Below are 26,349 nucleotides of genomic sequence, written 5' to 3' on the forward strand. Positions count from 1 at the left end.
GGATTAAATCTGGGAGACCCTATGCAAGGCAAGCACCCTACTAATTCTACAGTCTCTTGGATCTTCCACTTTTTTAATTAGAGGAAAGAAGGAATGAAAAATGAGTAAAGAGCAGCAATAAAACTGCCTTTTTAGGAAGGAAAACAGTGTGGTTCTCGGCAAGGTTAGGGAGCTATAGTCTTTGTTCTGTGAGTACAGGATAATGGAGCTGTGTGCAGGCTTAGGGAAAGATAATACAGTGATGTGTGGCTTATAGGCTTAGGGAAAGATGGAGAGAATTAAATATCGATATGGGAGGATGGAACAGTAAGGAGAAGAAGGATACCTTAGATTCTGAGATAATACTGGAGAAAAAAATTAATGGGAGGCAAAAAGTTGAGGACATAGTTCATAGTCATGGCCCTTAAATTTTTTTGCAGGGGCAGGGGGAAGGGAAGTGGACCACACAATGTCTATGCTTAGGACTTAATAAACTGGCTCTGTGCTCAGGAATCACTTCTGGCGGTACGTGGGGGATCATATATGGTGTTCAGGATCAAACATAAATTGTCTTAGCCACATGTTTTCTCTGGCCCAGTGACCTCATTTTAAAATTGTATTTATTTACTTCTGCATCTTTTTTAAAGACATGAGCTTTTGGATGGATGCAGGTTGACCATAAGAAATAGTGTTAAAATTAGTGAAAATTTTGAATAGTTGTTGAAGAGAATGGAAGAGGGAATCCACCATATTCTAATAAAAATTGCTTAAAACAGTTCCCTAAATGGAGTTAGGATTCCATTTGAAATTGGGAGGCCAACATTTAGAGTGGCAGTTTTCATATTGCTCTGCTTTTTTTTTTTTATTTCTAATACTGCATAATGGTTTGGACATTTAAGAGAAAGTACTTTGGGAGATCATTTTAGGCTTACTTTTTCTTGACAGATCCTGCAGAAATACCAGGGGTAAGAAGTATTAGTGATGAACTGGTTTAGGTTTACTAAGGAATGGAGATAACAAAGGGACAAGTAATCCAAGGCTGTGTGTATGAAATTAAGCAGATGAGAGGAGTGTGTGCATAAGGAAGTTGCATCAGATTAGATTTGTAAATGTCTTCGGGATCGATGACTAGGAATCTCTTTTTAAGTTAAAAAAATTTTTTTATAATCACTATTTGATGCAAGGTGTTCATGATTTGAGTTTCAGTCATACAGTATTTGAGCATACCTCCCTTCAGTGGTGTGCACTTCTGTCCACCATTGCCCCAGGTTCTCTCACTCCCCATTTTCTATGGCAGACACTCCCCGCCCCCCGCTTCCGGCCACCCCCTCCCCCCAGTCTCTGTGTTTTGCAGTATTGTTACTGAAAGGGTATCCTGCTTATATCTTGTAAATGGTATGATCATGTTCATCTATATATTGGCAAATTTCATGACTTAATTTTTTTGTAATGGCTGTCTAGTATTCCACTGTCTGTGCCATAGCTTCTTTATCCACTAGTCTGTTCTTGGGCACTTGGGCTGGAAGGTGAGGAATCTTAACACGAGTTTTAATAGATGTTTAGATAGATAGCTTAGGTAACAGGACAGAAATAGATGTTTTGGTAACAGGACAGAAATTTGGACATGGTGAAATATCTCGAATATGAAAATAAATAGTAGGTTAGGAAATGTGTAGCTAATACTGATAGGGAAAATTAGGGGGTGGTGTGACCATGGAGGCCAGGAACAATAATGGGAGAGACAGCTAAGAGATTTCAGAGTGTAGAACAATATTCTAGTTTTCAATTGTGTTCCATAAAGTGAAGATGTTTCTGTATAAAGGTGTAGATCTTGGCATTTAAGTTAAAATTCAACATAGCTATACTTAAATATAAGGCAAGGCAATGTTGTAAATAGGTGCTATGAATGGCACAGATATTTTTAAAGAATCATGGTGCTTTTTTTTATTTTTTCCTTGACTCCTAAGCAGAGACACCTGGTGGGGGGGCCACTCCTGGAGATACTCTGAGCACTGTAGGACTGTTGTCCTGTTGTTCATTGATTTACTTGAGCGGGGACCAGTAACATCTCCATTGTGAGACTTGTTGTTACTGTTTTTGGCATATCGAATACGCCACAGGTAGCTTGCCAGGCTCTGCTGTGCGGGCAGGATACTCTCGGTAGCTTGCTGGGCTCTCCAAGAGGGATGGAGGAATCAAACCCGGTCGGCCACATACAAGGCAAATGCCCTACCTACTGTGCTATTGCTCCAATCCTGGAGATACTCTGTTTAATGTGGTGCTTCTTGGATCCAGGGGTGTTTGGAGCTACCAAGACTACTCCATGTGAGGCCAGGTGTTGAACTTGTGTCAGCATTTCAGACATCCTTTTGAGCTGTCTCCAGGTCTCTAGGAAACCTTGAAGAAAAGATCTATCCTTTAAGGTAAACCCAGCATTTGAAATGTTATCGTATATGAAACTTGGAAGGAGAGGGATGATGTGGCATAGAATGGAGGTGGAGAGTGGTATGAGCAGAGGTAGTTAGATCTAATGATATCAAAACATTAAAATTTTATGCATAATAGAACATGGGTGAATTATATTAGGGAAGGAATAATAGTTTTAGTACCACACCAAAAGTGGGGTAAATTTAATATTTAAGCTAAATTTAATATTTTCATCAGCTTCTCTCCATAAAAACTCACACTCTAAAAGAATATCCCTTCAGTCCTTTGGGGGGGGGTGAGGAGATTAAAGGTATAATTCTGAACAGTGAAGTGAGGGGAGATTTTAGTAAAACTTTGTTAGGCTTGCCATTCAGTATATTTGGGGGAATTAAAGTACAAATATCAGTTCTAGAACCTGGTAATAAAACTACCTTCTGTATTAAGCCTGGTCATTGTGATATGCTATATTAAACTACAACAGTGATAATATCCTAGAGATTGTCCTCATTACAGTAATTTTTGCACCTTCACAAATTCCCTAAATTATTGCTATAGAAGGTAGTGAGCATGGCAGTGGGGAATACTAGAGTTAAATAAAGGGTAGAAAGCTGATTAGAGGCATCCCCGGAATATATTTAATCAAGACAATTGCCTGGAGCAACTGGTAGCCACGGTGCTCTAGTGAGCAGTGGTGAAAGGACATAGTTGTGATTGTTCTGATACTTTAATACATTATACTTAATATAACTTTATTTTCCACCCTTATTTACAGTTAGTAGGATTCTGCAAAGTCTCTAATTGGGGTCAAGTCCTTAGACCTAAAGCTGTTTCCCTGCAGTTAATTTTTATTGTGGAGAAAGAACATAGTAGTTAGCAGTCACAAATTTCATGTTAGCATATCTTTAATGTTTTCACACTTAATGTCTTTTGGAATTCGTGGTACATTATCAGCCAAACGATGGAATGATTGTGGGCTATAGAAATTTAAATGATCACATTAAAATAATATGAAATACTAAGTGATAGATTGGCATGTAATATTTGGAAAAAAAAAACTTAAAGAATCACATTTTGGACTCAGGAGGTTAGATAGCTTAAAGAGTACCAATGTATTCTTTGCAAGGTACAGACTGGGACTCAATCCATGGCACCAATTGGTCCCCAGAACATTTTTGGGTGCAATTCCAAAATTAAAATAATTCACTTTTTCTAAGTTGACATGCCTAATAATCAAAAATTTACAATTGTAAGTTGTCTACACTTTTGTCATATGACCTTGTTAATTAAGTAGTCAAATAGCTTCTCTCCTTGTGGAAGAAACAAGTCACTGCTCCAAATTCCTATTGTGATCACTCTACTCTAAACTCTTGCTTTGGTCATTAGATTCCATCTCTTCTAAGTTTTTTTTGTTTTGATTTTGATTTTTGGGTCACACTACTTAGTGCAGAGGGACTACTCAGTTTGGTGCTTGGAAGTCATTTCTCTGGAAGTGCAGTGGGATTCATGTGGTACTGGGGATCACACCCAAGCCTCCAACATGCAAAGGTTGTCTCCAGCCCTTTGTTTTTATTTATTTATTTATTTATTTTTATTTTATAGTGAGTCACAGTGAGGGTACAGTTACAGATTGACACATTTTTGTTTTTTCCCTCATGCAATGTTTAAGAGCCCATCCCTCCACTAATGTCCGTTCTCCACCACCAATGAACCCAGTATCCCTCCCACCCCATAGTCCCATCCCCCCACCCCACCCTGCCTCTGTGGCGGGGCATTCCAATTTGATATCTCTCTTTCCTATTGTGTGTTGTGGTTTGAAATAGGGGTATTGAGTGGTCATCCTGTTCAGTCTCTAGTCTACTTTCAGCACGCATCTCCCTTCCCGCGCAGGATCTCCAATCACATATTACTTGGTGTTCCCCTCTCTATCTGGGATGACTTTCCCCCAGCGTGTGAGGCCAGTTTCCAAGCTATGGAGCCAACCTCCTGGTATTATATACTACCATTCTTGGATATTAGTCTCATTAATGTCATTTGAATTGGTATTTTGCTTCTCAGGTCATGTGACACCTATCATTACCTGCCTTGTGTGTCTCTGTGTATATATATTTTATATATATATAGTGAGTGTACATATATATTATGTATATACATAAACAGTTAATCTTAAAACAAATCAGATAAAATTTTAGGCAATTTTTTTTTAGTAAAAAGAGGAACCTGAATCAATGAAATTGGATATTATGTGTTGACCTAGAGAGTGATTAATATAGGACCTTGTACTTCATAAATGAAATTGCATGTGTTTTGGAATAACCCATATTTTTGCTACTATTCTTGTTCTTTATTTACTACCCTTGTTCTTTATTTACTAGAATATTTAAAACCGGCCAGAAAGATAATACAGGGGTTAATGCACTTGCCTTGCGTTTGATCGACCCTTGTTAATCCCGGTATATATATTACCATCCCCTGATCACTACGTGGTGTGGAGCTCCATTCTCCTCCCAAAAGAATTTATAAAACAAGTTTTGGGAAATATCTCAGAGGACGGTGGAGTATGCTTTACATGTGGTAGCCTGGAATCTCTGGTACCACATGGTCCCCCGAACACTGGGGGGGGCAGTATGTAGCCCCCAAACAAAAATAAAATAATAATTAAAAAGCAGGGTGTTGTGCTTGGAAATGAATGGTTTCAGTTATGAGCTGCCTCTATCCCCTTACCTACTGATAATTATTTGTGACAGTGTTTAACATACAGATGGACTTTGCATATTTAACTTAATGGGGCATTGTTGTATACTTACACACTCTTACAAGTAGATGTGTCAGTACATTAAGATCATGAAATTGTCCAGGAAGAAAGAAATGTCAAGCTATAAAGACATCAGTTAATATCTACTAGAAATCTTTATCAACTGACAGATAACTTTTTAAAATTAGACTTATTTTTAGAGCAATTTAAGAGCACAGTAAAACTGATCAGAATACAAAGATTTCTTTTGCTTCTGCTTCCCTCCCTCCCATCCCCGTCTCGTGCATGCGCGCGAACACACACACACACACACACACACACACACACACACACACACACACACACACACACACACGGTTTCCCCCCACTATTGGCATCTGTCACCAGCATTTGAGACTCTTTTGGAGTAGCTTTTCATCTTATTGTTACTTGAATGTTTTGGTGAGGTGATGGTTTGTCTCTTGCCTTTTTTTTTTTTCTTTTTTGGGTCACACCCTGCCGTGCACAGAGGTTACTCTTGCTTCTACACTCAGGAATTACCCCTGTCGGTGCTCAGGGGACCATATGGGATGCTGGGAATCGAACCCAGGTCAGCCACATGCAAGGCAAATGCCTTACCCGCTGTACTATTGCTCCAGCCTGTTTCTTGCCATATATATATATATTTTTTTCTTTTTGGGTCACACCTGGCAGTGCACAAGAGTTACTCCTGGCTCTGCACTCAGGAATCACCCCTGGCGGTGTTCAGGGGACCATATGGGATGCAGGGAATGGAACTCAGTTCGGCCACGTGCAAGGCAAACACCCTACCCGCTGTGCTATCGCTTCAGCCCCTCTTGCCATATTTTTTAAGTGGATTATTTGTATTGTTGAGTTTTAAGAATTCTTTATTTTGTTTTCGATCATTTCTTTTTTCTTTTTGTGCCACACATAGCTTTGCTTAGGGGTTACTCCTAGCTCTGCACTTACGAATAACTCCTCGTGGAGCTCAGAGGTTCGTATAGGATGCCAGGGAGTGAAGGGCTGCCAGCGTGCAAGGCAAGCTCATTACCCACTATACTATTACTTCGGCCCTATTTTTCTGCTTTTGATTTTATCTATCTATCTATCTATCTATCTATCTATCTATCTATCTATCTATCTATTTATTGCATTTTGGGTCACACCCAGCGGTGCTCAGGAGTTACTCCTGGCTCATGCACTCAGGAATTACCCTGGTGGTGCTCAGAAGACCATATGGGATGCTGGGAATCGAACCTGGGTTGGCCGTGTGCAAGGCAAACGCCCTACCTGCCGTGCTATCACTCCAGCCCTGATTTTATTTTTTCTTTATTTTTCTAGTTTCCTGAGATTTACCTTATATGTGTCTTTAGATTTTCTATTTAATAATTTACATTGCATGCTATAAATTTCTCTTAAGTATGCTTTTGCTGTATCATATAATTTTTTCTTTAAGGTGTTATTGATTTAATCAAGTGTTTTTCCCCTAGCTTTCTGTTTATAATTTCTCATTCAGTGACATTATAATCTGAATAATTTCTGTTGTTAGACATATATTACTCCATATGATCTAGGGAAGAACTTTATTTCTGCTATTAATAGTCTGTAGATGTCTCTTCTAGCCAGATTATTGGTGTTACAGTGGTCTCAGTGATTGTTTTCCTACTGTTTACAAATTTCGTTACTATTTTTTCTATTAAAAGTTAGAAAAGCAGGGGCTAGAGTGATAGTACAGCGGGTATGGCATTTGCCTTGCATGTGGCCGATCCGGGTTTGATTCCCAGCATCCCATATGGTCCCCCACACCACTAGGAATAAATCCTAAGGGCAAAGCCAGGAGTAACCCCTGTGCATTGCCAGGTGTGACCCAAGAAGGGAAAAAAAAACAGGAAAGCGCTATGATTTACAAAGTTATTCATTGTTGGGTTTTATATGTACAAAGTTCCAGCACCAGTCATAGTACAATGTTTTCTTTCCTCCATCAGGGTTTTAGATACCCTCCCACCTGATTCGTCTTCTAGCCTGCCACCTTGACAGGGACATTTTAAATTTGGTTGAAGTTTAAATCTCTTGTTTTCAGGTTGTTGACTCTGATTTCAATAATTAGCTGTACTACTCTTTCACACCAATGATGTACTTGGATTCTTTTCGCCCCTGCTCCCTGTTGCTTGTCCACCTTTCCTTCTGAATTGGTTTCTTTCCTTCTCTGCCCTTCTGCTCCTTGTCCTCTGGGGCCTAGGGTTTCTAAACATCCCCTCTTTCAAGCATGGCTTTTTCTCATCCAGTTAGACCACAGATAAGTGAGATCATCTTGTGTTTGTCCTTCTTTTGGGTTACTTCAATTTAACGTGTTATTTTCCTGTTCCAGTTTCATCCATATTCAGCAGATTCATTTCATCATTCCTTACAGCTAGCTGTGTGGTATTCCATTGTGTGTGTGTGTGTGTGTGTGTGTGTGTGTGTGTGTATCACTGTATCACTGTCATACCGTTGCTCATTGATTTGCTCGAGCGGGCACCAGTAATGTCTCCATTGTGAGACTTGTTACTGTTTTTGGCATATCGAATATGCCACGGGTAGCTTGCCAGGCTCTGCTGCGTGGGCAGGATACTCGGTAGCTTGCTGGGCTGTGTGTGCGTGTGCATGCGTGCGTGTCTGTGTGTGTATGTACCACATCTTCATGATACACTTATCATTAGACATTTAGGTTGATTTCATAGCTGTTGTACTGAGAGCTACAATAAATAATGGTGTGCACATGTCTTTTTGAATGGAAAAAAAATTTTTTTTTTTTGCCTTGGGGATAGATGCCCAGAAGATAAATTGCTGGGTCATATGGCAACTCAAGTTTTAGTTTACTGAAAATTTCCCTGTATTTTTTCCATAAAGGTCGAACCAGGCAATATTTACATCAGCAGTGGATGAGATTTCCTTTTGACAAACTCCCACTAACACAGATTGTTCCCCGTGTTCTTGATAGTTGTCATTCTTACTGATGTGAGATTATAATTCATTGTTACCTTGATTTTGATTTCCCAAATAATGTCATGATGAGAATTTTTTCCATGTGCCCATTGGCCCTACATTGCTCTTTCACAGAGACGTCTCTGCTCAGTTTTATGACCCATTTTTTGATGGGACTTTTGGATATTTTTGTTGTTGATCTTCGAGAATACTGTATGTTTGGATATAAACACTTTATCTGATTGTTGAATGCAGATACTTTTCCCATGCAATAATCTGTCCTTTAGTTTTAGTTTGTGTTTCTTTTGCCATGCAGAAACTCTTTAATTTGATTTAACCTCATTATTTTATTTTTTATTTTGTTGCCTTTGTCATTTGCATCACATCACTGAAATTACCTTTGAGCTACAGTTCTTGGAACATTCTGCCCATTTTTCTCAGTGTGCTTTAGATTACGGTCTGATTTCAAGATTTTTGATTCACTTTGAATTGCCTTTTGTGTAAGGTGTGAGATACACTTCTTTAGTTATTTTTTATTTTTTCTTAGTGGATCACCCTGGGGTACAGTTACAGATTTGCAAACTTTTGTGTTTGCGTTTCAGTCATACAATGATCGAGTACCCATCCGTCTACCAGTGCCCATTCCAGGAGCTTGGTTTTAATTCTCTGGATGTTGGCCGTTGGTGGGATTACACGGTGCTGGGGGCAGTCCCTGGGTGTGACCACTTAGCTACTGGAGAATGGGAAATCTGGGTGGACGAGGCCCTGTTATGATCCGAGCAGGCTTGGAAGTCTCAGCCCCGAGTCCCACACACCTGGGTTCCTCTGCCGGTTCCTTCATGCGTGAGACTCATCTGAACGTATGGAGAGTGCCTTGAGCATGGCTGTGGCTAGGTTCTGGAGGTCTTCGGCTGCTGGAGCTCTGCTCTGCTCAGGGTATGGAGGGAAGCTGGAGCCCACCCCCTCCAAGGGTCCCTGGGGAAGATGGGAAGACAGCCAGGTACTCGGGCAAGAGACTCTCTTTTAGGTAGAGTATTTTTAACACAGTAAGTTTTGTAAATGAAAATTTTTATTCCTGTAAATGAAGGGTAGTCTGCCACCTTATCATGTAGCAGTATACAAACTGTTCTCAATAAAGAGAATATAACAGAAGCAATTGACTACAGAACAAAACCAGTATAAGGAAGAAAACCTATGAATATGTTATTCGGTGATTTATGAAAGTAAGGATGAAATACAGAATTACTAGAACTGTAATAATGAAGTTACTTGGTTTTCTGATTTAAGATTTGATTAGACGAGCAATGTTTAAAGAATGTTACAGTGTAAACTGAGATTGTAACCAGAGTTTACCATTTGTTTGTATCTTGTCCATGTAGGAAAATATTTTTAAAGCTGTGGAGGACACAAAGAAGAAAATCGTTTTTGTGGGGTTTTTAGTCCACAGCCAGTGACGCTCTGGGGCTACTCCTGACCCTACTTGGTGGTACTTTGGGGAACATACTCAGTGTTGGATATTGGATTTGGCCACTTGGAAAGCAGTGCCTTAACTCTCTTGTACGTTCTCTTTGGCTCAACAGAACACATTTTAAAGACAAAGTTAATACCTCCCCTTCCCCCAAATGATTGATGTACTTATATAATTGACTCGGAAGTTATGAGTAGAAAATAAAAATGTAATTGTCTGTTTACCTAAGATACTATTTAGTTGAGATTTTCAAAATCCTGCAGATGTCCTGAAACTACAACTAAATATCTTGTATAGGGTTCAGAAAGCTAGTAGGGAACTATATTCACAAAATGCTGTAGAAAGGGTGAACTGAGAGTTCAATGTTTTATAGTTCTACTGCTATACAGGGCTGGAACAACAGCACAGCAGGTAGGGCATTTGCCTTGCATGCGGCCGACCTGGGTTCGATTCCTCTGTCCCTTTTGGAAAGCCTCGCAAGCTAGCGAAAGTATCCCACCAGTATGGCAGAGCCTGGCAAGCTACCTGTGGTGTATTCGATATGCCAAAAACAATGACAAGTCTCACAATGGAGACATTACTGGTGCACACTTGAGCAAATAGATGAACAATGGATAGTGTTCTACTGGCATACAAGTGACCTCTTTCATATGTAATATGCAGGGAATGCAAGGGAAATGGACATCATCCAATAATAACAATCTTTGGACTTTGGCTGTATAACTATTCCCCAACTGTGCAGGGAGGAAGATTGTCATTTAGTAAAGAAAAAGGTGAGCTAAAGTGGAGTAATAGCAGTGGTGGAGGGATTTTTACTCTTTAGTAATGGTGGTGCAGTTTGTATACCTCAAATGTTCATTATACGACTATTGTAACTATGTTGTCTGTAATACAGTAAAACATATAAATTTAAATTTTATTTTATGAAAGTAAAATTTTGCTAGTTTACATAAATTTCTATGCATAATCCATACAGGAATATACATATATGTGTATATACACACACACACATACATATATATATGTAGCACTGTTGTCCCATTGTTTATCGATTTGCTTGAGCGGACACCAGTAACATCTCCTTTGTGTATTTATTAAATAGGGGCCACCACAAGTAGTGGTGCTTTTTTGGAAGGTTCAGTACTTGGACATGAATGTGCTTTGGGGCCACTAGGGCCACACTCAGCAGTGTTTAGAGGGATGCACGGTCCTTGCACATGGTAGGAATGTACCCTTGCTGCTAGAGTCTTATCTTTGACCAGATGAAGTACATTTTTAAAGCACACTATGTTTAGAGTAGGGTAAATTGGTAGTAATTTTAGAGGGAAATTTGACAATTAAAAATTACTTGAATAAGTTGGATCTGGGGAGATTACTTAATGGACAGGAGTGCCTTCTTTGCACAGTCCTAGTACTGAATGATTCTGTTTATCTCTGGGTTTGCTCCTTCCCCAATGAAATGCATATTTTATAAACTTTATTATAAGAAGTTTCTTGTAACAAAGATATGTTTGAACAACTGAGGCAGGATATATAAACACATTGTTTATATTGGTGAAAAAATTAAGTAAGATTTTATTAAGTAATGGTATTAATACATTTTTGGCACATGAATATTAAAAAATAATACAGTGGTAGATTGTTGACATTGATTTTTCTGAGTGAAAATAAGAAATTGCATTTGAATCTATAAATGGTCTTTTTTGTTATATAATCTTGTATATTTTTGTTGAGATTTTCCATTTATTTTTTGTTTCCTTTGCATTTTTGTCTTTTTTGTGTTTCCCTAAGTGGTGCACGATGCTCACCAGTGGCTATACCGTGTGATGCTTGAGAGGCCACATAGTGGTGGGCTTCACTGGGATGGAGCCATAATACAGCAGGTAGGCCACTTGCCTTGCATGTGGCCAACCCAGGTTCAATCTCAGGTACCACACTTGGTTTCCTGAGCACAGAACTAGGAGTAAGCCCAGAGCACTGCTTGGTCTGGGCAAAACCATTCCCCCCACCCCCTTCCCCTGTTGTGTGACCCCCTCTTCCAAAAGAAAATAAGAGATAAGCTCCTCCAGGCTGGGCCACCCTCACACATGGTGATGGGGTTTAAATCCAAAGTGCACATTCCTCACATGTGCTGTGCTTCTTTGAGCTATCTCCCGACACTAAATTAATACAATTTTTAGGAATCATCTGGTAAGTTTTCAACTTTCAAAGTGTATTAGTTTTTTTTACTGTCATTGCTTTTTGTTTACTTTAGTTTTCTCTCTAGTGGGGATGGAGAGATAATATAACGAATAGGGAGGAATTTTGTATTGCACATCACCAACCTGGTTCCCTGTGCACCGCCAAGAGTAATTCTTGAGTAACCCCTGAGCATCACTGGGTGTGGCCCTGAGATTCCCCCACTCCCAGTTTTTTTCCTCACTAGTATCTTGTTAGATTTCAAAGAGAAGTTTACATTTGCAGAGTCCATCTGGCCCCAATTGTATTATGTTTTCTTTTTTTATTCAATGCTCTCTTTTTAAATTCTACTAATTACTGATCTTTTTATTTTTAATCTACAGCTTCTTAGATTATTTCGCAAATTGAATTATACAGCACTATTGTCATCTGTGCTCTTGAGATTTATAAGTTTAGTGGCATATATTAGTTGCCCATTCCTTTTAACTGTTAAGTAGTATTGCTTTATATGAGTGTATCATAGTATATTTATTGATCCATTTGCTTATGTTTTGGGGGGCATTTCTAGTTTTGACAATTGTAACTAAATCTTCTAAAACTATACATTAAAAAATAGTCTCCTTCCTCTTTCCCCTTCACGTTCCCTCCCCTCCTCCTTCTCTCCCTTCCTCTGTCTCTCTTCATCCCTCTCCCCACCTCCCCAGACTCCCTCCGCCTCTTTTTTTCTTCTTTTTTACATATCTGGCTGCTCAGGGTTGTGAGCAGCCCAGGCTACTCCTGGGCTGTGTTCAGGGGACCAAATAGGGTGCTGGGAAGGGAACCGTGGTTTGTTGTGAGCAAGGCCAGTGGACCATCCAGGACACTATCTCCTTGGCCCCTAAAAAAAGTAAACATTTGAAAGTACATGTGTGAAAATACATTGCAAAAAAATATAGATAACAGTTTTTAAAATTTGGATAGCTAGGAGTGACAATCCTTGATCATAAAAGTAGTATAATTTGATTTTTTAATATTTTCTTTTAGTTCTTGACTTTTTTATGCCTCTTTATAAAGCTTTGAGTTTTTTTTTCTTTTTTTGGGTCACATCCGGTGATGTACAGGGGCTACTCCTGGCTCTGCACGGGGAACCATATGGGATCCTGGGAATTGAACCCGGGTCGGTCGAGTGCAAGGCAAACGCCTCACCCACTGTACTATCCCTCCAGCTCCCAAAAGCTTTGATTTTTGTCCTTCTTTGTTACTGTTATTTTAACTATTACGCTTGAAGTCACAGACTTGGTTGTGATGCTCATACTTTAATTGTGGTGTTGCATTACTGTTTAAAAAGTTTAAAAAATTTATATAAATTGTGGTTGCTGGGATGGGCAGAGATTCGAACATGGGTCATCGGCCGTGTGAAAGGCAAACACCCTACCGCTGTGCTATCGCTCCAGCCCAAGAGTGTCGCGCCTGTACCAGCAGAGCCTGGCAAGCTACCTGTGGTGTATTGGATATGCCAAAAACAGTAACAATAAGTCTCACAATGAGACGTTACTGGTGCCTGCTCGAATAAATTGATGAGCAACGGGATGACAGTGACAGTGGTTGCTGGGAGTAAATAGTCTTTTGCTAGTTGCTGTTCTTGTCTGGGGTTGCCTTGCTTGTGGTAATGGTACAGTTGGAGTGCTCACTAAGGGTAAATGCTTTTATTTGTAGTACTTGCACATGTATGGTTGTGTAATGACAGAAGTTACACACTTTGTTCTTAAGGAAGGAATTATGAAAAGCAGTGCTGCTGGAATCACATTTTTCATAACCAGTAGTGTTTTTATGTTTCAAAGTCAAGGTCCAGTTAACCTCCTCCCTCCCTCCTTTCTTCCTTTCCCTCTTGAGTATCAGTCTCTTTGTGTGTCTGTGTGTGTGTCTGTGTTGGCGGGGGTAGGAGGCCTACACCTGGCAGTGCTCAGGGCTTATTCCTGTCTCTGTGCTTAGGGATCATTCTTTTCTTTTTGGGTCACACCCAGCGATGCTCAGGGGTTACTCCTTGCTCTGCACTCAGGAATTACTCCCGGGGGTGCTAGGGGACCATATGGATGCTGGGAATTGAATTTGGGTCGGCCGCGTGCAAGGCAAACGCCCTACCCACTGTGCTATCGCTCTAGCCTCCTAGGGATCACTCTTGGCAGTGTTCAGGGAACCATTCTTGGCAGTGTGCAGGGAACCATATGGGGTGCCAGGGCTTGAAACCCTGTCAGCCAGTGCAATGCAAGTGCCCTACTGATTTGACTATCACTCTGGCCCCTGTGTTTTTTCTGTTCCATCGTCTTGCACCCTTTCCATATTCACTTGACCATAATTTGACAGTTATTTTCTGGGCTATTACGTTGGTGTACACACATATATTTGTCTCTATGCAAATATTCCTTCCTTTTTAAAAAAATTATCGAATGGTTTGTTTAAAGAAACAGGGAATTGGGGAAGAGAGATAAAATGAACCCCAAGATGGAGAGAGATAACTACCAACAGTTGAAGTGGCAGTACAAATCCCAATATTGGGGTGGGGGTGCAGTCAGGCATGGAGAGGAAACAAAGTGCACCATCAAGTCAAAGGGAGGAACTATATGTAAATCTTAGATTGATACATGGTGACTACCAATATGGAGATTTTTAAAAAGTTGAGAATATCACACTTTTCATTAGGAGACACACCTGATAGTGCCCAAGGCTTCCTTCTGACTCTGCGCTTAGGAATTACTCTTGGTAGGTCTTGGAGGACCCTTTGGAGTGCTGGGGATCAAACCTGACTTGGCTGTGTGCTCAGTGAAGCTCCCTACTCACTATACTAGCTCTTCAGCCCCCAAGAGAATACCGTGCTCTTAATGAGTGTTGATTTATAGCAAACTCTGAATCGGTAATCTGAGTCCTCCACTTTTGCTTTTTTAAAGATTGTTTTGGCCTTTTTGTTGGCTTGTTTGTTTTTGAATCACACTTGGCAGTGCTCAGGGGTTACTCCTGGCTCTGAGCTCAGGAATTTACTCCTGGGGGCGTCCAGAAAGACCATATGTGGTACCAGGTCGGCTGGGTGCAAGGCCAATCTCTTAATCACTTTATTATTGCTCTAATCCAAGATTGTTTTAAAGGTCTTTTCCTTGAGATGGACTGGAGCAATAGCACAGTGATAGGGCATTTGCCTTGCATGCGGCCAACCCGGGTTCGATTTCTTCATCCTTCTCGGAGAGCCCAGCAAACTACCTAGAGTATCCTGCCCGAACTACAGAGCCTGGCAAGCTACCTGTGGCGTATTCATTATGCCAAAAACAGTAACAACAAGTCTCACAGTGGGGACGTTACTGGTGCCCGCTCAAGCATTTGATGAAGAAAGGGACAACAGTGCTACAGTGCTTTTCTTAAGATGCTGTAAAAATATTTGTTGGGTTTTTGTGTGAAAGAGTAGTGAAGATTTTGGTAGTGATTTGTGGATCAATTTGGGTCTTCTGCAGTGTTGTTTTCCTATCCATGAAAACATACAAGTTTCCCTCTCCATTAAGTGGTATCTCATTTCATTTCTTTCAGCAGTGTTTTGCAGGCTTAAGTACACAGGCCTTGTGCTCAGGGCATATTCTGACCCTATGCTCAGGGCACTATATGCCATGTTGGCATTGAACATGGCAGTCCAAGTATCTTTCTCTGTTCTCTCTGATTCCTAGATTCAGTTTTTAGTTGCTTTTCTTTGTGATGATTTTGTTGTTCTGTTTTTTTCTGGGGAAAAAAAAACCTTAGTTTTGCTGACTTCAACTTGACTAGTATTTTACTGCAACTTTAGTATTTTGCTGCAGTTCATTGTTCAAGATTTTCTGTATATGTCCTCTGAATAGAGATAGTTTTATTTCCTTTCCTATTTTTATGATAATTTGTTTCCTCTCATTGCTCTAGTTAGAACATGTAGTACTTCCTAGAACATAGAGTAGTTCATTGAAAGTAGAGATGAAAATGGACATTGTTTTTTTCTTCCTGATTGTAGCGGGGGAGAACTTGATTTTTAGTCTTTCGCCAGTGAGTATGAAGTTGCCTGTACGTTTTATAAATAACTTTATAAAAACTTTACTCCTGGCTCTGTTTTCAGGGATCACACTTCTGATGGGCTTGGGGACCATAGTGCCGGGGATCCAACCCATATTAGCTGTGTGCAAGGCAAGAGCCCTATATATGACGTCTCCGGCCCCTGTTTGCTTCTTCTTAATATTTCACCAAAGATGCATCTATTTTGGGGTATCCTTGGTTTTTTTTCAATGGTATTTGTCATAATTTGGGATGGTCATGATTCCCCCCCCCTCCCATTATGTACTATTGAATAATTATCTACTGTTGAACTACTCTTGCATTCCTGGAATAAATCCTACTTGCCTGTATGTGTGATTTTTGTGTCTACATAGGGGATAGTGCTTTTCAGTTTTCTTGCATTTTTTTGGAATGACACGCTGTAGCTACGTTGATTAAGTTTGGAAGTCCTTTTTTTTTTTAAGGACTTGGAGACAGATTGGTGTTAGATTTTCTGTGAAGCCATCTGATTCTGGGTTTTCTGCTGTGAGATTTTCTATAACATTCTTGTTAAGTGTTACGGATATTCAGGCTTAAAATTTTTTTGAAACAGCTTTCAGAGGTTGTGTTTCTAGGAATTTTTTAATTTACTGCAATTTATTGGCACAGTTTCCCATCCTGTTTTCTTAATATCTTTTTAGAGTAATAGTATTTCTCACACCTTTAAGATTAATATATTTTCAACTCAACTTTTTTAAACCTAAATGTATAATAGTTTTCCCTGAGAAAGGAAAGGAAATTTTAGCACTTTGACAACATGGATGAACTTGAAGATATTTCTGCTAAGGGAAATAATCATGAGAAAGAGAACCAATGTACCAGTTATTTCTGAAATCTTAAACCTTCCTCCTCACCACACCATTTTATATCCTCCTCCTGGTCACATTCATGGAGATAGCCGAGAAGTGATTATTGGGGAATGTGAGAAAGAATGAGGTTTATAGATGAATAAGGTTTGAGGAACAAATATGTATCACAGTAGTTGATGACACTATTTGTACAATTGAGATTTACTAAGAGCTTAGATACTTTCCACCCCCAAAGAGAAAGTAAGTACATGCAATACTGGATGGTTTCTTTTAAGGGGGTAGGGAGATGGCTATATATATGTATATCATATCATTTTATTGTTTCAAAATATCTTAAAGTTTTAACGGTTATATCTTAATAAAGATGTACTTTTTTTTTTTCAAACAGGATTGCCGTTGAGGTTATCGCAGAAGTTTTGAATTGTACCACACTTAATTCTTTTGCCCCATTGTGGACTCCAGCAATGATTACTTCAGAGTTACCAGTGTTACAGTAAGTATTGCACTTTTTCTTTTTCAAAAAAATATATCTGGTATTTTTTTATATCAGATTATTTTAAATATTACAGTTTTTCTTTTTCAAAAAATGTATCTATTTTTTATATCAAATTTTATATGTTTGAAAACCGTCAATATCTACCTTCCAGTTTCCCTCAAATAGATACAAATACATCTTTTCTAGCTGGTTAATTCTTATTATTAGTTAACCTTTTTTATTAGTCCTGTACTAGGATTGGATATTGAGTTTGGACATAATAATCTACCTGTCTCAACCTGTTCAGTTCATTAGAACTTTTAAGTCATAGCTAAAGTATCATGTATGTCTTGGATAAACCTTCTTTTTTTTTTTTTTTTTTTTTGGCTTTTTGGGTCACACCTGGCGATGCACAGGGGTTACTCCTGGCTTTGCACTCAGGAATTACCCCTGGCCGTGCTCAGGGGACCATATGGGATGCTGGGATTTGAACCCGGGTCAGCCGTGTGCAAGGCAAACGCCCTACCCGCTGTACTATCGCTCCAGCCCCTTGGATAAACCTTCTTTGATCACTCTACATTGCAGTTAGTTTCCTTCTGTGCTCCTGTAATGTTTTTTGCTTTTTTTTTCTGGAATCGTGCTCAATAACATTTTATTCTCCTCCCCCCCCCCTTTTTTTTTTTTGACCCACCTGACGGTGCTCAGGGGTTATTTCTGCACTCAGGAATTTCTCCTTGGATCATACGAGGTTCGAGGGATTGAATCTTGGTCAGCCATGTGCAAGGCAAATGCACATGTGCAAGGCTATCTCTCTGGCCTCTATAACATTTTATAATCTTTTGTTTTTTTCTTCCTACTTTTTGATTTGTTTTTGGGGTTGTGTTGGGTGGTGCTTGGGGGCTACTATTTATCTGATCAGGGCTAGCTCCTGGCAGTGCTTGGAGGCCTATGAGGTACTAGGGATCTTCTGTATGTAAATGCACTTTCAGCTCTTTGAAACACCTCTCCAAACTGCTAGGAATAGTTATGACTTAATTTTATTTGATAAGTTAGATATGAATAGATGTTGTATTTTAATGATTGCATGTATAGAAATACTTGATTGGTCTTTTTTGGTGGTGTTTTTTTTCTTTTTCTTTTCTTTTTTTTTCTTTTTTTTTTTTTTGCTTTTTGGGTCACAACCAGCGATGCTCAGGGATTACTCCTGGCTTTGCACTCAGGAATTACTCCTGGCAGTGCTCGGGGGACCATATGGGAAGCCGGGGATCGAACCTGGGTTGGCCGCGTGCAAGGCAAATGCCCTACCCACTGTGCTATCGCTCCGGCCCCATCTTTTTTTTTTCTTTGTTTTTTTTTTGGGGGAGAAGATGCTTTCTGGGCCACACCTGGTAGTGCTCAGGTGTTATTATTCCTGGCTCTGCACTCAGGAATTACTCTTGGCAGTGCATGGGAGACCGTTTGGGATGCCAGAGAGTGAACCCAAACCCAGGTTGACCACGTGCAAGTAAAGCCCTACCCACTGTACCATTGCTCTGGTCCCTGATCTGGCAGTATTTTTTTAAAGATGTATTTTAACATTAACTTTTCTTCCTTTCCTTTTCTTTGTTGTTGGTGACTGTGCTCATCTGGTTTTGTGGTGTCCTTAGAGATCACACTAGACTTGTGGAGTGGTGCCAGGGATGGAATTTGTGTTCTCATACCTGCAAAGCAGAACTTTACTATTGAGTTATCTTTGGACCACTGACTTGATAATATTTAATATTTTCTGAGTTATTTTTGATAAAATAATTTTGTAAGGTATCTGAAGAGAATAGTAACTTAAAGTTACTAATAAATGCACCTTAGTTTCAGTGGTAAGCTGAAGATGGTACTCTTGGTTAAGATGTAAGAAGCATTTTTTGAAGACACAGTTTCCTGAGAATGTTTTCAGATGCACTAGCAGCATAATTATCTTGCTTATTAATTCATTCATGTAGAAATACTATTTTGTAATGAATGGAAACATGATATATCCTTGGTATTTGTAATCTTGTATTTCCATCATAGTAAAGTGAAGATCATAGTGAAATTAGGCCCTAAGTTTTCCACTAAACAGGCTTTTTTTTTTTTTTTTTTTTTTTGCTTTTTGGGTCACACCCGGCGATGCACAGGGGTCACTCCTGGCTCATGCACTCAGGAATCACCCCTGGCGGTGCTCAGGGGACCATATGGGATGCTGGGATTCGAACCCGGGTCGGCCGCGTGCAAGGCAAACGCCCTACCCGCTGTGCTATCACTCCAGCCCCTAAACAGGCTTTTGATCCAGTAATTCTTAATGTTTTATTTGAATTAAATTCTTAATGATTTGTATGTTGTAGACAGTGGCTAGGTCATACTAGTCCAGGACCTTTTTTCCTTGGCTTATTTTGGTAATTGTAATTATTAATGGATTTTTCACTTTAGTGCTCTTAATATTAAGCATTGTAAAGTATTTACGCTAGGTTTGGGGGAGGGAAAAATAGGAGACTCAGTATTTGTTGCCATGTAACTCAAATACAAATAATAGATCTAAAACTGCTATTGGTATGCCGAAGATTTTAAGAATGTGTCAGCCTATCTTTTGATTTTTAGTTCACTTTTCTAAGGAAGAAATAATTGTGTTTAGGATTGAAGTGAATTGCAAATTTAGGGGAAGAAGCAAGGAGAATAGTATTAGTTCCATATTTAATTCCTTTAGGAATGGCATCTGCGAAAAAGATTCTAAAGATTCTTTTGGTAGGTTTGTTTGACTGTTTGTTTTTACAACCTCCTCTAAGTTGGAGATGAAGAGTGATATGGCATAAGATAAGGCTTGTGGGTAGTATAGAGATATTATTATATAGCTACCGGCTAAATCACATTAATTTTCAGTATTTTTTCCTAGGCAGTCACTAAAGTCAAATTTTTATTATGAGAGAGATGCAATAAGGTATATGCTTAGAAAATAGCTCTTAATACAGTACTATGATTAGTTTGAAAACTGCACCAGTAAAGCAAAGAGACCCTAGAGGAGGATAATTCAGTATCTAGAGTAGAGTTGAAGATACAGTTTGAACTGATTACAGTGAAAATGTAGGAGGATAGATAAAATTGAGATTTCTAGGTAGCAAAAATTTGTTTGACCTTACTCTTCATTCTTTAGTCCGGTAATAATATAAATGTGACTATTAGTCATTTGAAATATTTTTATAGCAGTTCAAAATTTAGCTTTGCCGACTTCTTGACTTTTTGTTGATGTGTATTATGAGCTAACACAGTAAGGACAGGTATTTTAGTTCTCTTCATAATGGTGCAAAACTAGATACAATTTTAATGATAGAAAAGTCATTATATTAATACATACCGTGGAGTACCATTTAGTACTTGTATTTAATATGTTTATATGAGAAATTTCTATTTAACTGTTTAAAATGAAAGTACAACACATTCTACCACAGCCACCATGTAAACCCATCTACAAGCCTTGTTCCAGAGACTCATAAGTAAATCTCGAAAGTAGCTGCAAAACTATCTTGGATACCTGGTCCCAGCTGAGACTTTCAGGGTGATCAGGGAGGCAGACTGGCTCTGGTCCTACCAACCCCCACTTCCTACCCCAGCTGTTCTCACGCCCCAATGCCACCACCATGCCTCTGGCCAGGCTGCCCAGTTAAATATTTTGAATTTTCTGGAGCAGCATCCATCTCCAGACCCGCAATACTAGTAGTAGCACACCAATTGGATGGTATGTAACTGCAATATAAAGTAATTAACTAATGTAATGTCCCTCTGGCTCCTCCAGGATATTTCTATGAATGTTTCACACAAGAGAAATATTTATTAGGCTCAGAGTACAGTAGGTAGGGTGGTTGCCTTGTATGGCAGCCAACCTAAATTCGATTCCTGACATCCTGTATTCCAGCACTGAGTGCAGAGCCAGAAGTAACTCTTGAACATTGTCAGGTATGACCCAAAAACCAAAACCAAAACAAAACAAAATTGAAAAGAACATCAACATATTTCTTAGTATAGTGTTTTGATGTGGAATTTGAAAATTGAATTGACCTTGATATCTAAGTAGACTTGACCACTTAATTAGTGTTACTGGAATATGAGCCAAGCTTATTGGTTTTCATATCCTTTGTTTCCTTATCTATAAAGTAGGGACAATAGCATGTCTTTAAAATTTTTTTTAATGTTTTCACTCATTGTATACTTAGGTAATACACAACAAGCTTGTACAGAGTATGTGTTAAGCCTAGTTCTTTAGAATGTAGTGCAGAGAAAAAAAGTTTTCATTGTTCTTTAGTAGAGATAAATAAAATAACTCAGGAATTGACAAACTGCTGCTAGTGACTCACATTTCTGTTTTTCGATCAAATATTATTCAACCAAAGTCATGTTCGTTTGTTTACGCATTGATACAGTAATAGTATACCTTATTTATGAAGTGCTTACCATACAAACCTTTGAGAAAATGTTGCTGACTGGAGAACTGAGATCTGTAATTTAAAAACCATGTTACTGACAAAGATTTGCAGCTAGGGACTGATAGCAGAATGTTAATGATGGCATGGGTAGAATGGCTTAATGCAGGGTATAATAGTAGAAGCAAGATAGGATGATTCTGTTTTATGAAAGGTTGGTTGTGATTTATTAATGGAAAAGAGGCAGGATTATTATAGTGAGAACTATTCAAGAGTGCTTGTTAACTTGTGGCAAAAGGAAGTTTGATGTGATTCTAAGAATTTTACTAAAACAGGGTAATGGTGACAATAAATTTGTAAACTAGTTTAAAGCATGTTTATGCATTAATAAATTAACTTGATTAATGGTGATGACATGAGTAGAAAACTAGAATTTAGTCAATACTGGACTAATTTTTTTATGAGGTATTTGTAGAACTTAAGATGCAGTAAAATGAGCATATTATGCATTCAGTTACAAATCTTTAATTATAGTTTGGAGTGTATAGATTTATTGATAATACATTAGTCATTTGCATAGTAATTTCATGTCTTCAATTTAAGGTTTGTGGATAGCTGTTCTTAAGAATGTTATGCTAGTTTCATTTTTTTAATGTTTAAACCACTTGTGGAGGTACAATTGGTATGTTAAGATTTATAGATGTATAAATATAAATATTTATAGTATCTTAAAAAAAGAATGTTATGCTATTAAGGGAGAAGAGCAGACATTAAAGAATTGAGCTTTCAGATATAATCAGAAAGTGGGACTAGACAAATAGTACAAAGAATGGCTAAGGAACTTGGCTTGCACGTGACCACAACATTGGTTTGAATCTCAGCACTACATTTGGTCTTTTGAATACTACCAGGTGTAGTCCCTGAGCACAGGGTAAGGAATTGGCCCTGAGCACTGCCAGGTTTGGCTCCAAAACAAATCAAATAAGAAAATCAGGAATAAACAAAAAGGTGGAATGGAACTAAGAACTTTGAATGAAAGTGAAGGATAATAAATTGTGAGTTGGACTTTCATTTTTATGTTTTTGTCTGATATTTGTAATATGCAGATACTTTGTCAAACTCAATAAAGACGTTCTTTGTTTTGTACTCTAACATTTCAGCATCATTTTGGAGCCTATCTGAGTGCCCATTATTAAGTTTCCAGGTATTTAGTGACCTGACTAAATATACATAGCTACTGTAAAAAGATAAATTATATAGACTTTAAAATACTTTAAAATAATATTTTAAAGTAAAAGAAATAAACACCCAAAATATCACTACTATCTCACAGATGTTAATATTTTCTATTCTCTGGAGTGTTAGGGTTTTCCCTCCCACCCTCATTTTTTCTTTTTTTGTTTGGCTTTGGTTTGGAGGCAATGCCCAGAAATGCTTAGGACGTATTCCTGGTTCTGCACTCAGGGGATCAATCTCTCTTATCAGTGTTGGGACCTTAGACATGCTGGGGGTGGAGCCTAGTTAGTTCACATGCAGGGCAAGCACTATCTACTGTATTATAACTCCAGCTCTCTAAAGATTTTTCTTTATACCTATTATAATTTGTGTACAATGGAAGTTATTTCATAGTAGTGTTTCTACTGTCCATTATTTCAATTCTGATTTTTGTATTCACCCATCAGTAATTTCAAATTGGATTAGGTGGGTGTGTTTGTACTATGAATATCAGCAAGCACTGAAGATCAGTGTTCCATTTATTATTTTGTCAGTCATGTATAGATTGTAAAAAGTGATAAGGAAATGATTATTAATTAGATTAAATGGTTTACCAGGTCTCTAGTCCGTAAGTTATAATAGCACAGAAATAAACAAGAAAGTATTTCTCCATTATTTGAGAACTATTCTTTGCTTTATCATTAAATAATGTGAAGTTCTAACAAATACCTTTATCATTTCACATGTGAACTCTTCATTAAAGTGATTACTCATTAACCATCTTTCATGTCAGAATTCTCCTTGTTCAACATTGGCTACCATGTCAGCTGTGAGTATGAGTTTGGCAGATTATCAACATCACTTTATGTGAATCAAATATATTCAACTTTATATTATTATTGTATACAAATTACGTATTACATATCTTCTGTTTTCCTTTTCAGATGTGTGTATTTAAAAGAACTCTTAAACATTTAATAGCAGTTATGTTTTCATGCTTTCATAAAAAGAAAAAAATTCTTAAGCCTTAGTTTCTGTGTTGAATTAATCTCTGCAGTTGCTTTTCCCGTTCCTGTTTTACATAAAAGCTGCCATTTCCAGCCCCCCCGACCCCCCTTGGAGCATTCGTTCAGTATAATGTGATATCATACTTTGATTAAAAATACAATGGTAGTATTTTTAATTTGCTAAAGAATTGTATCACTCAGTATGGGAGATGGGTGCTGAAAATAGACAAAGGACCGAACATGATGGCCCCTCAGTATCTGTAGTACAAACCATAAATGCCCAAAAGTAGAGAGTAAAAAGGAAGGTGCCTGTCATAGAGGCGGGGGTGGGGTAGAGTCAGGGTGGCAGGAGAAATACTGGGGGCATGGGTGGTAGGAAAGGTACACTGGTGGAGGGCTGGGTGTTCGATCATTGTACGACTGAAACTCAGTCACAAGCTTTGTAACTATCTCACAGTGATACAGTAAAAAAAATGGAAATATGTAATATTTTTGTAAGCAGTTTTGAATCAATATAGGAGATAAGCAAAATATCTGATTAGATTATGAATTATTATGTTCAATTAAGTAATAAAATAATATCACGTTTTCCAGGGATTCAACTAATGAAACTACTGCCCATTCAGATGCTGGTAGTGAACTTGAAGAAACAGAGGGCAAGGGAAAAAGAAAAAGGGGTCGTCCTGGCCGGCCTCCAGTATGTATTATACCTATTTTCTTTATTTCTGTATGATTTCAGAGTAAAGTGGTTTGATAGTTGTCAATTCCAGTACTATTAATAATTTTTAAAAGTTGTAAGTGGAACATTCATTAGTGTTTCAGACTTTATTCATTGTAACATTAGTTTATAAATCAAAGGAAATTGATTATAGTATCTTGTTTGCTTTCATATGTCTCTTAAATATTTACTGGTTCATGTGAAGACATTGAGATGATTAGCATTGGGTATCACTATCACTATCATCCCGTTGATCCTCGATTTGCTCAAGTGAGCCCATTAACATCTCCATTAATCCTAGCCCTGAGATTTTAACAGCCTCTCTTTACTCGTCCTTCCCAATGGTGCTGCATTAGAGGCTCTTTCAGGGTCAGGAGAATGAGAACCATCATTGTTACTGTATTTGGCATATAAATATGCCACGGGGAGCTTGCCAGGCTCTCCCGTGCAAGCAGGAAAATTCTTAGTAGCTTGTCATGTCCTCCAAGAGGGAGAACTAGGCTATAAGATGTTGTGTGGCCACACAAAGCGGCCACATGCTCTGGGAGCTTGGTTTTATAGTCTGTGGATGTTGGCCATTGATAGGATTACACAGCTTGGGGGGGGCAGTTTCTGGGTGTGAACCCCCCATTTTTCAGAAGCTAGGTGGTCAACATTGGATATAGTTGATTTAATTTCCCTGGTTTCTTAATGCAGCTCTGATTCCTAGTGAGTTCCTAAATACACATTTTGCTAATATTAGTTTGATCTTTGAGACAAGTATCACATTATAGTCTTGTTGGTATTAAAAAGTTCAGGAGAGCTCTAGGTACAATTGTTTTAAAGGGACAATTTTATGTATTTTATGCAAATCTATTAATCATTGTTTTCTTCTTTTTTTTTTCATTTTGGGTCACACCTGGTGATGCACAGGGGTTATTCCTGGATCATATACTCAGGAATTACCCCCTGGCAGTGCTCAGGGGACCATATGGGATGCTGGAAATCGAACCCGGGTCTGCTGCATGCAAGGCAAACGCCCTGCCAGCTGTACTGTCGCTCAGCCCTTACATGTGTATTTTTTAAAAGACTATTTTGAAAAGATATCATTCTCATTGAAAATAGTATGATTGTATTGAGAGATTGTGGAGATTGTGGCTTACACTTTTTGTACCTGCTTTTATGTGATGTAGGTTTATTTAATTGATTGGGGGGTTGTTTGTTTTGTTTCATTTTGTTTTGTTTGGTCATACCCAGAAGTACTTTGGGGATATTGCTGGTTCTGTACTCAGGAGTGATCCCTGGCAGTCCTCTGGGGAGCATGTGGTATCAGGAATTTGAACCAGAATTGGCTGCATATAAGGCAAGCATCTTACTTCCTGATCTGTCTTTGCGGCATCTGTAACTGGGTAATGGATTTTCCCCCTATTTCATTGAAGTTACTATTGTAGAAAACTTCAGGTTCTTTTATGAAAGTGATATTATGGTAATAGGAGCTTTCCATATAATCATTACCCAGCCTCAGTAATTATGAAGTCATAGGCAGTCAAATTTTATTCTTCACCCCTCCTTCCCTTTAAGTAGGCTTTTGAAGACCACTTTTGATGTCATTTCAGCAGCAAATATTGTGATTGGGGGGGCGTTGGGGAGTTGCCAGGGATCATTTTTCGGAGGCTCATATGTGGGGTGCTAGGAATTGAACCCAGGCTGGCCATATTCAAAGCAAGTTCCTTATCTGCTATATTATTTCTTCAGCTTCTTAAAATGTATTTCTGAAAGGTGGGTCTTTAAAAAATATCATCTTAATGGCATCATATCTAAAGATTTTATTAAGTTCACATAACTTTAGTTTTGTTATTTCATAAACATTATTTTGA

General features: G+C 38.5%; 1 protein-coding gene across 2 annotated transcripts in view; it reads left to right on the forward strand.

The window, feature by feature from the left end:
* The window catches only part of STAG1 (stromal antigen 1), a 335,329-nt gene that overhangs the window by 76,870 nt on the left and 232,110 nt on the right, over window positions 1-26,349 (forward strand). The window contains exons 2-3 of one of the 2 annotated variants that reach the window (XM_004602955.2): window positions 17,043-17,147; window positions 24,370-24,472. In XM_004602955.2, the coding sequence (XP_004603012.1) occupies window positions 17,119-17,147; window positions 24,370-24,472 (132 nt within the window). In that variant the 5' untranslated portion in view covers window positions 17,043-17,118. The remainder of the gene's footprint in view (window positions 1-17,042; window positions 17,148-24,369; window positions 24,473-26,349) is intronic. The other variant, XM_055127095.1, reaches the window with a different exon arrangement.

Source organism: Sorex araneus, chromosome 2 (genome assembly GCF_027595985.1).
Source record: "Sorex araneus isolate mSorAra2 chromosome 2, mSorAra2.pri, whole genome shotgun sequence".
NCBI lineage: Eukaryota > Metazoa > Chordata > Mammalia > Eulipotyphla > Soricidae > Sorex > Sorex araneus.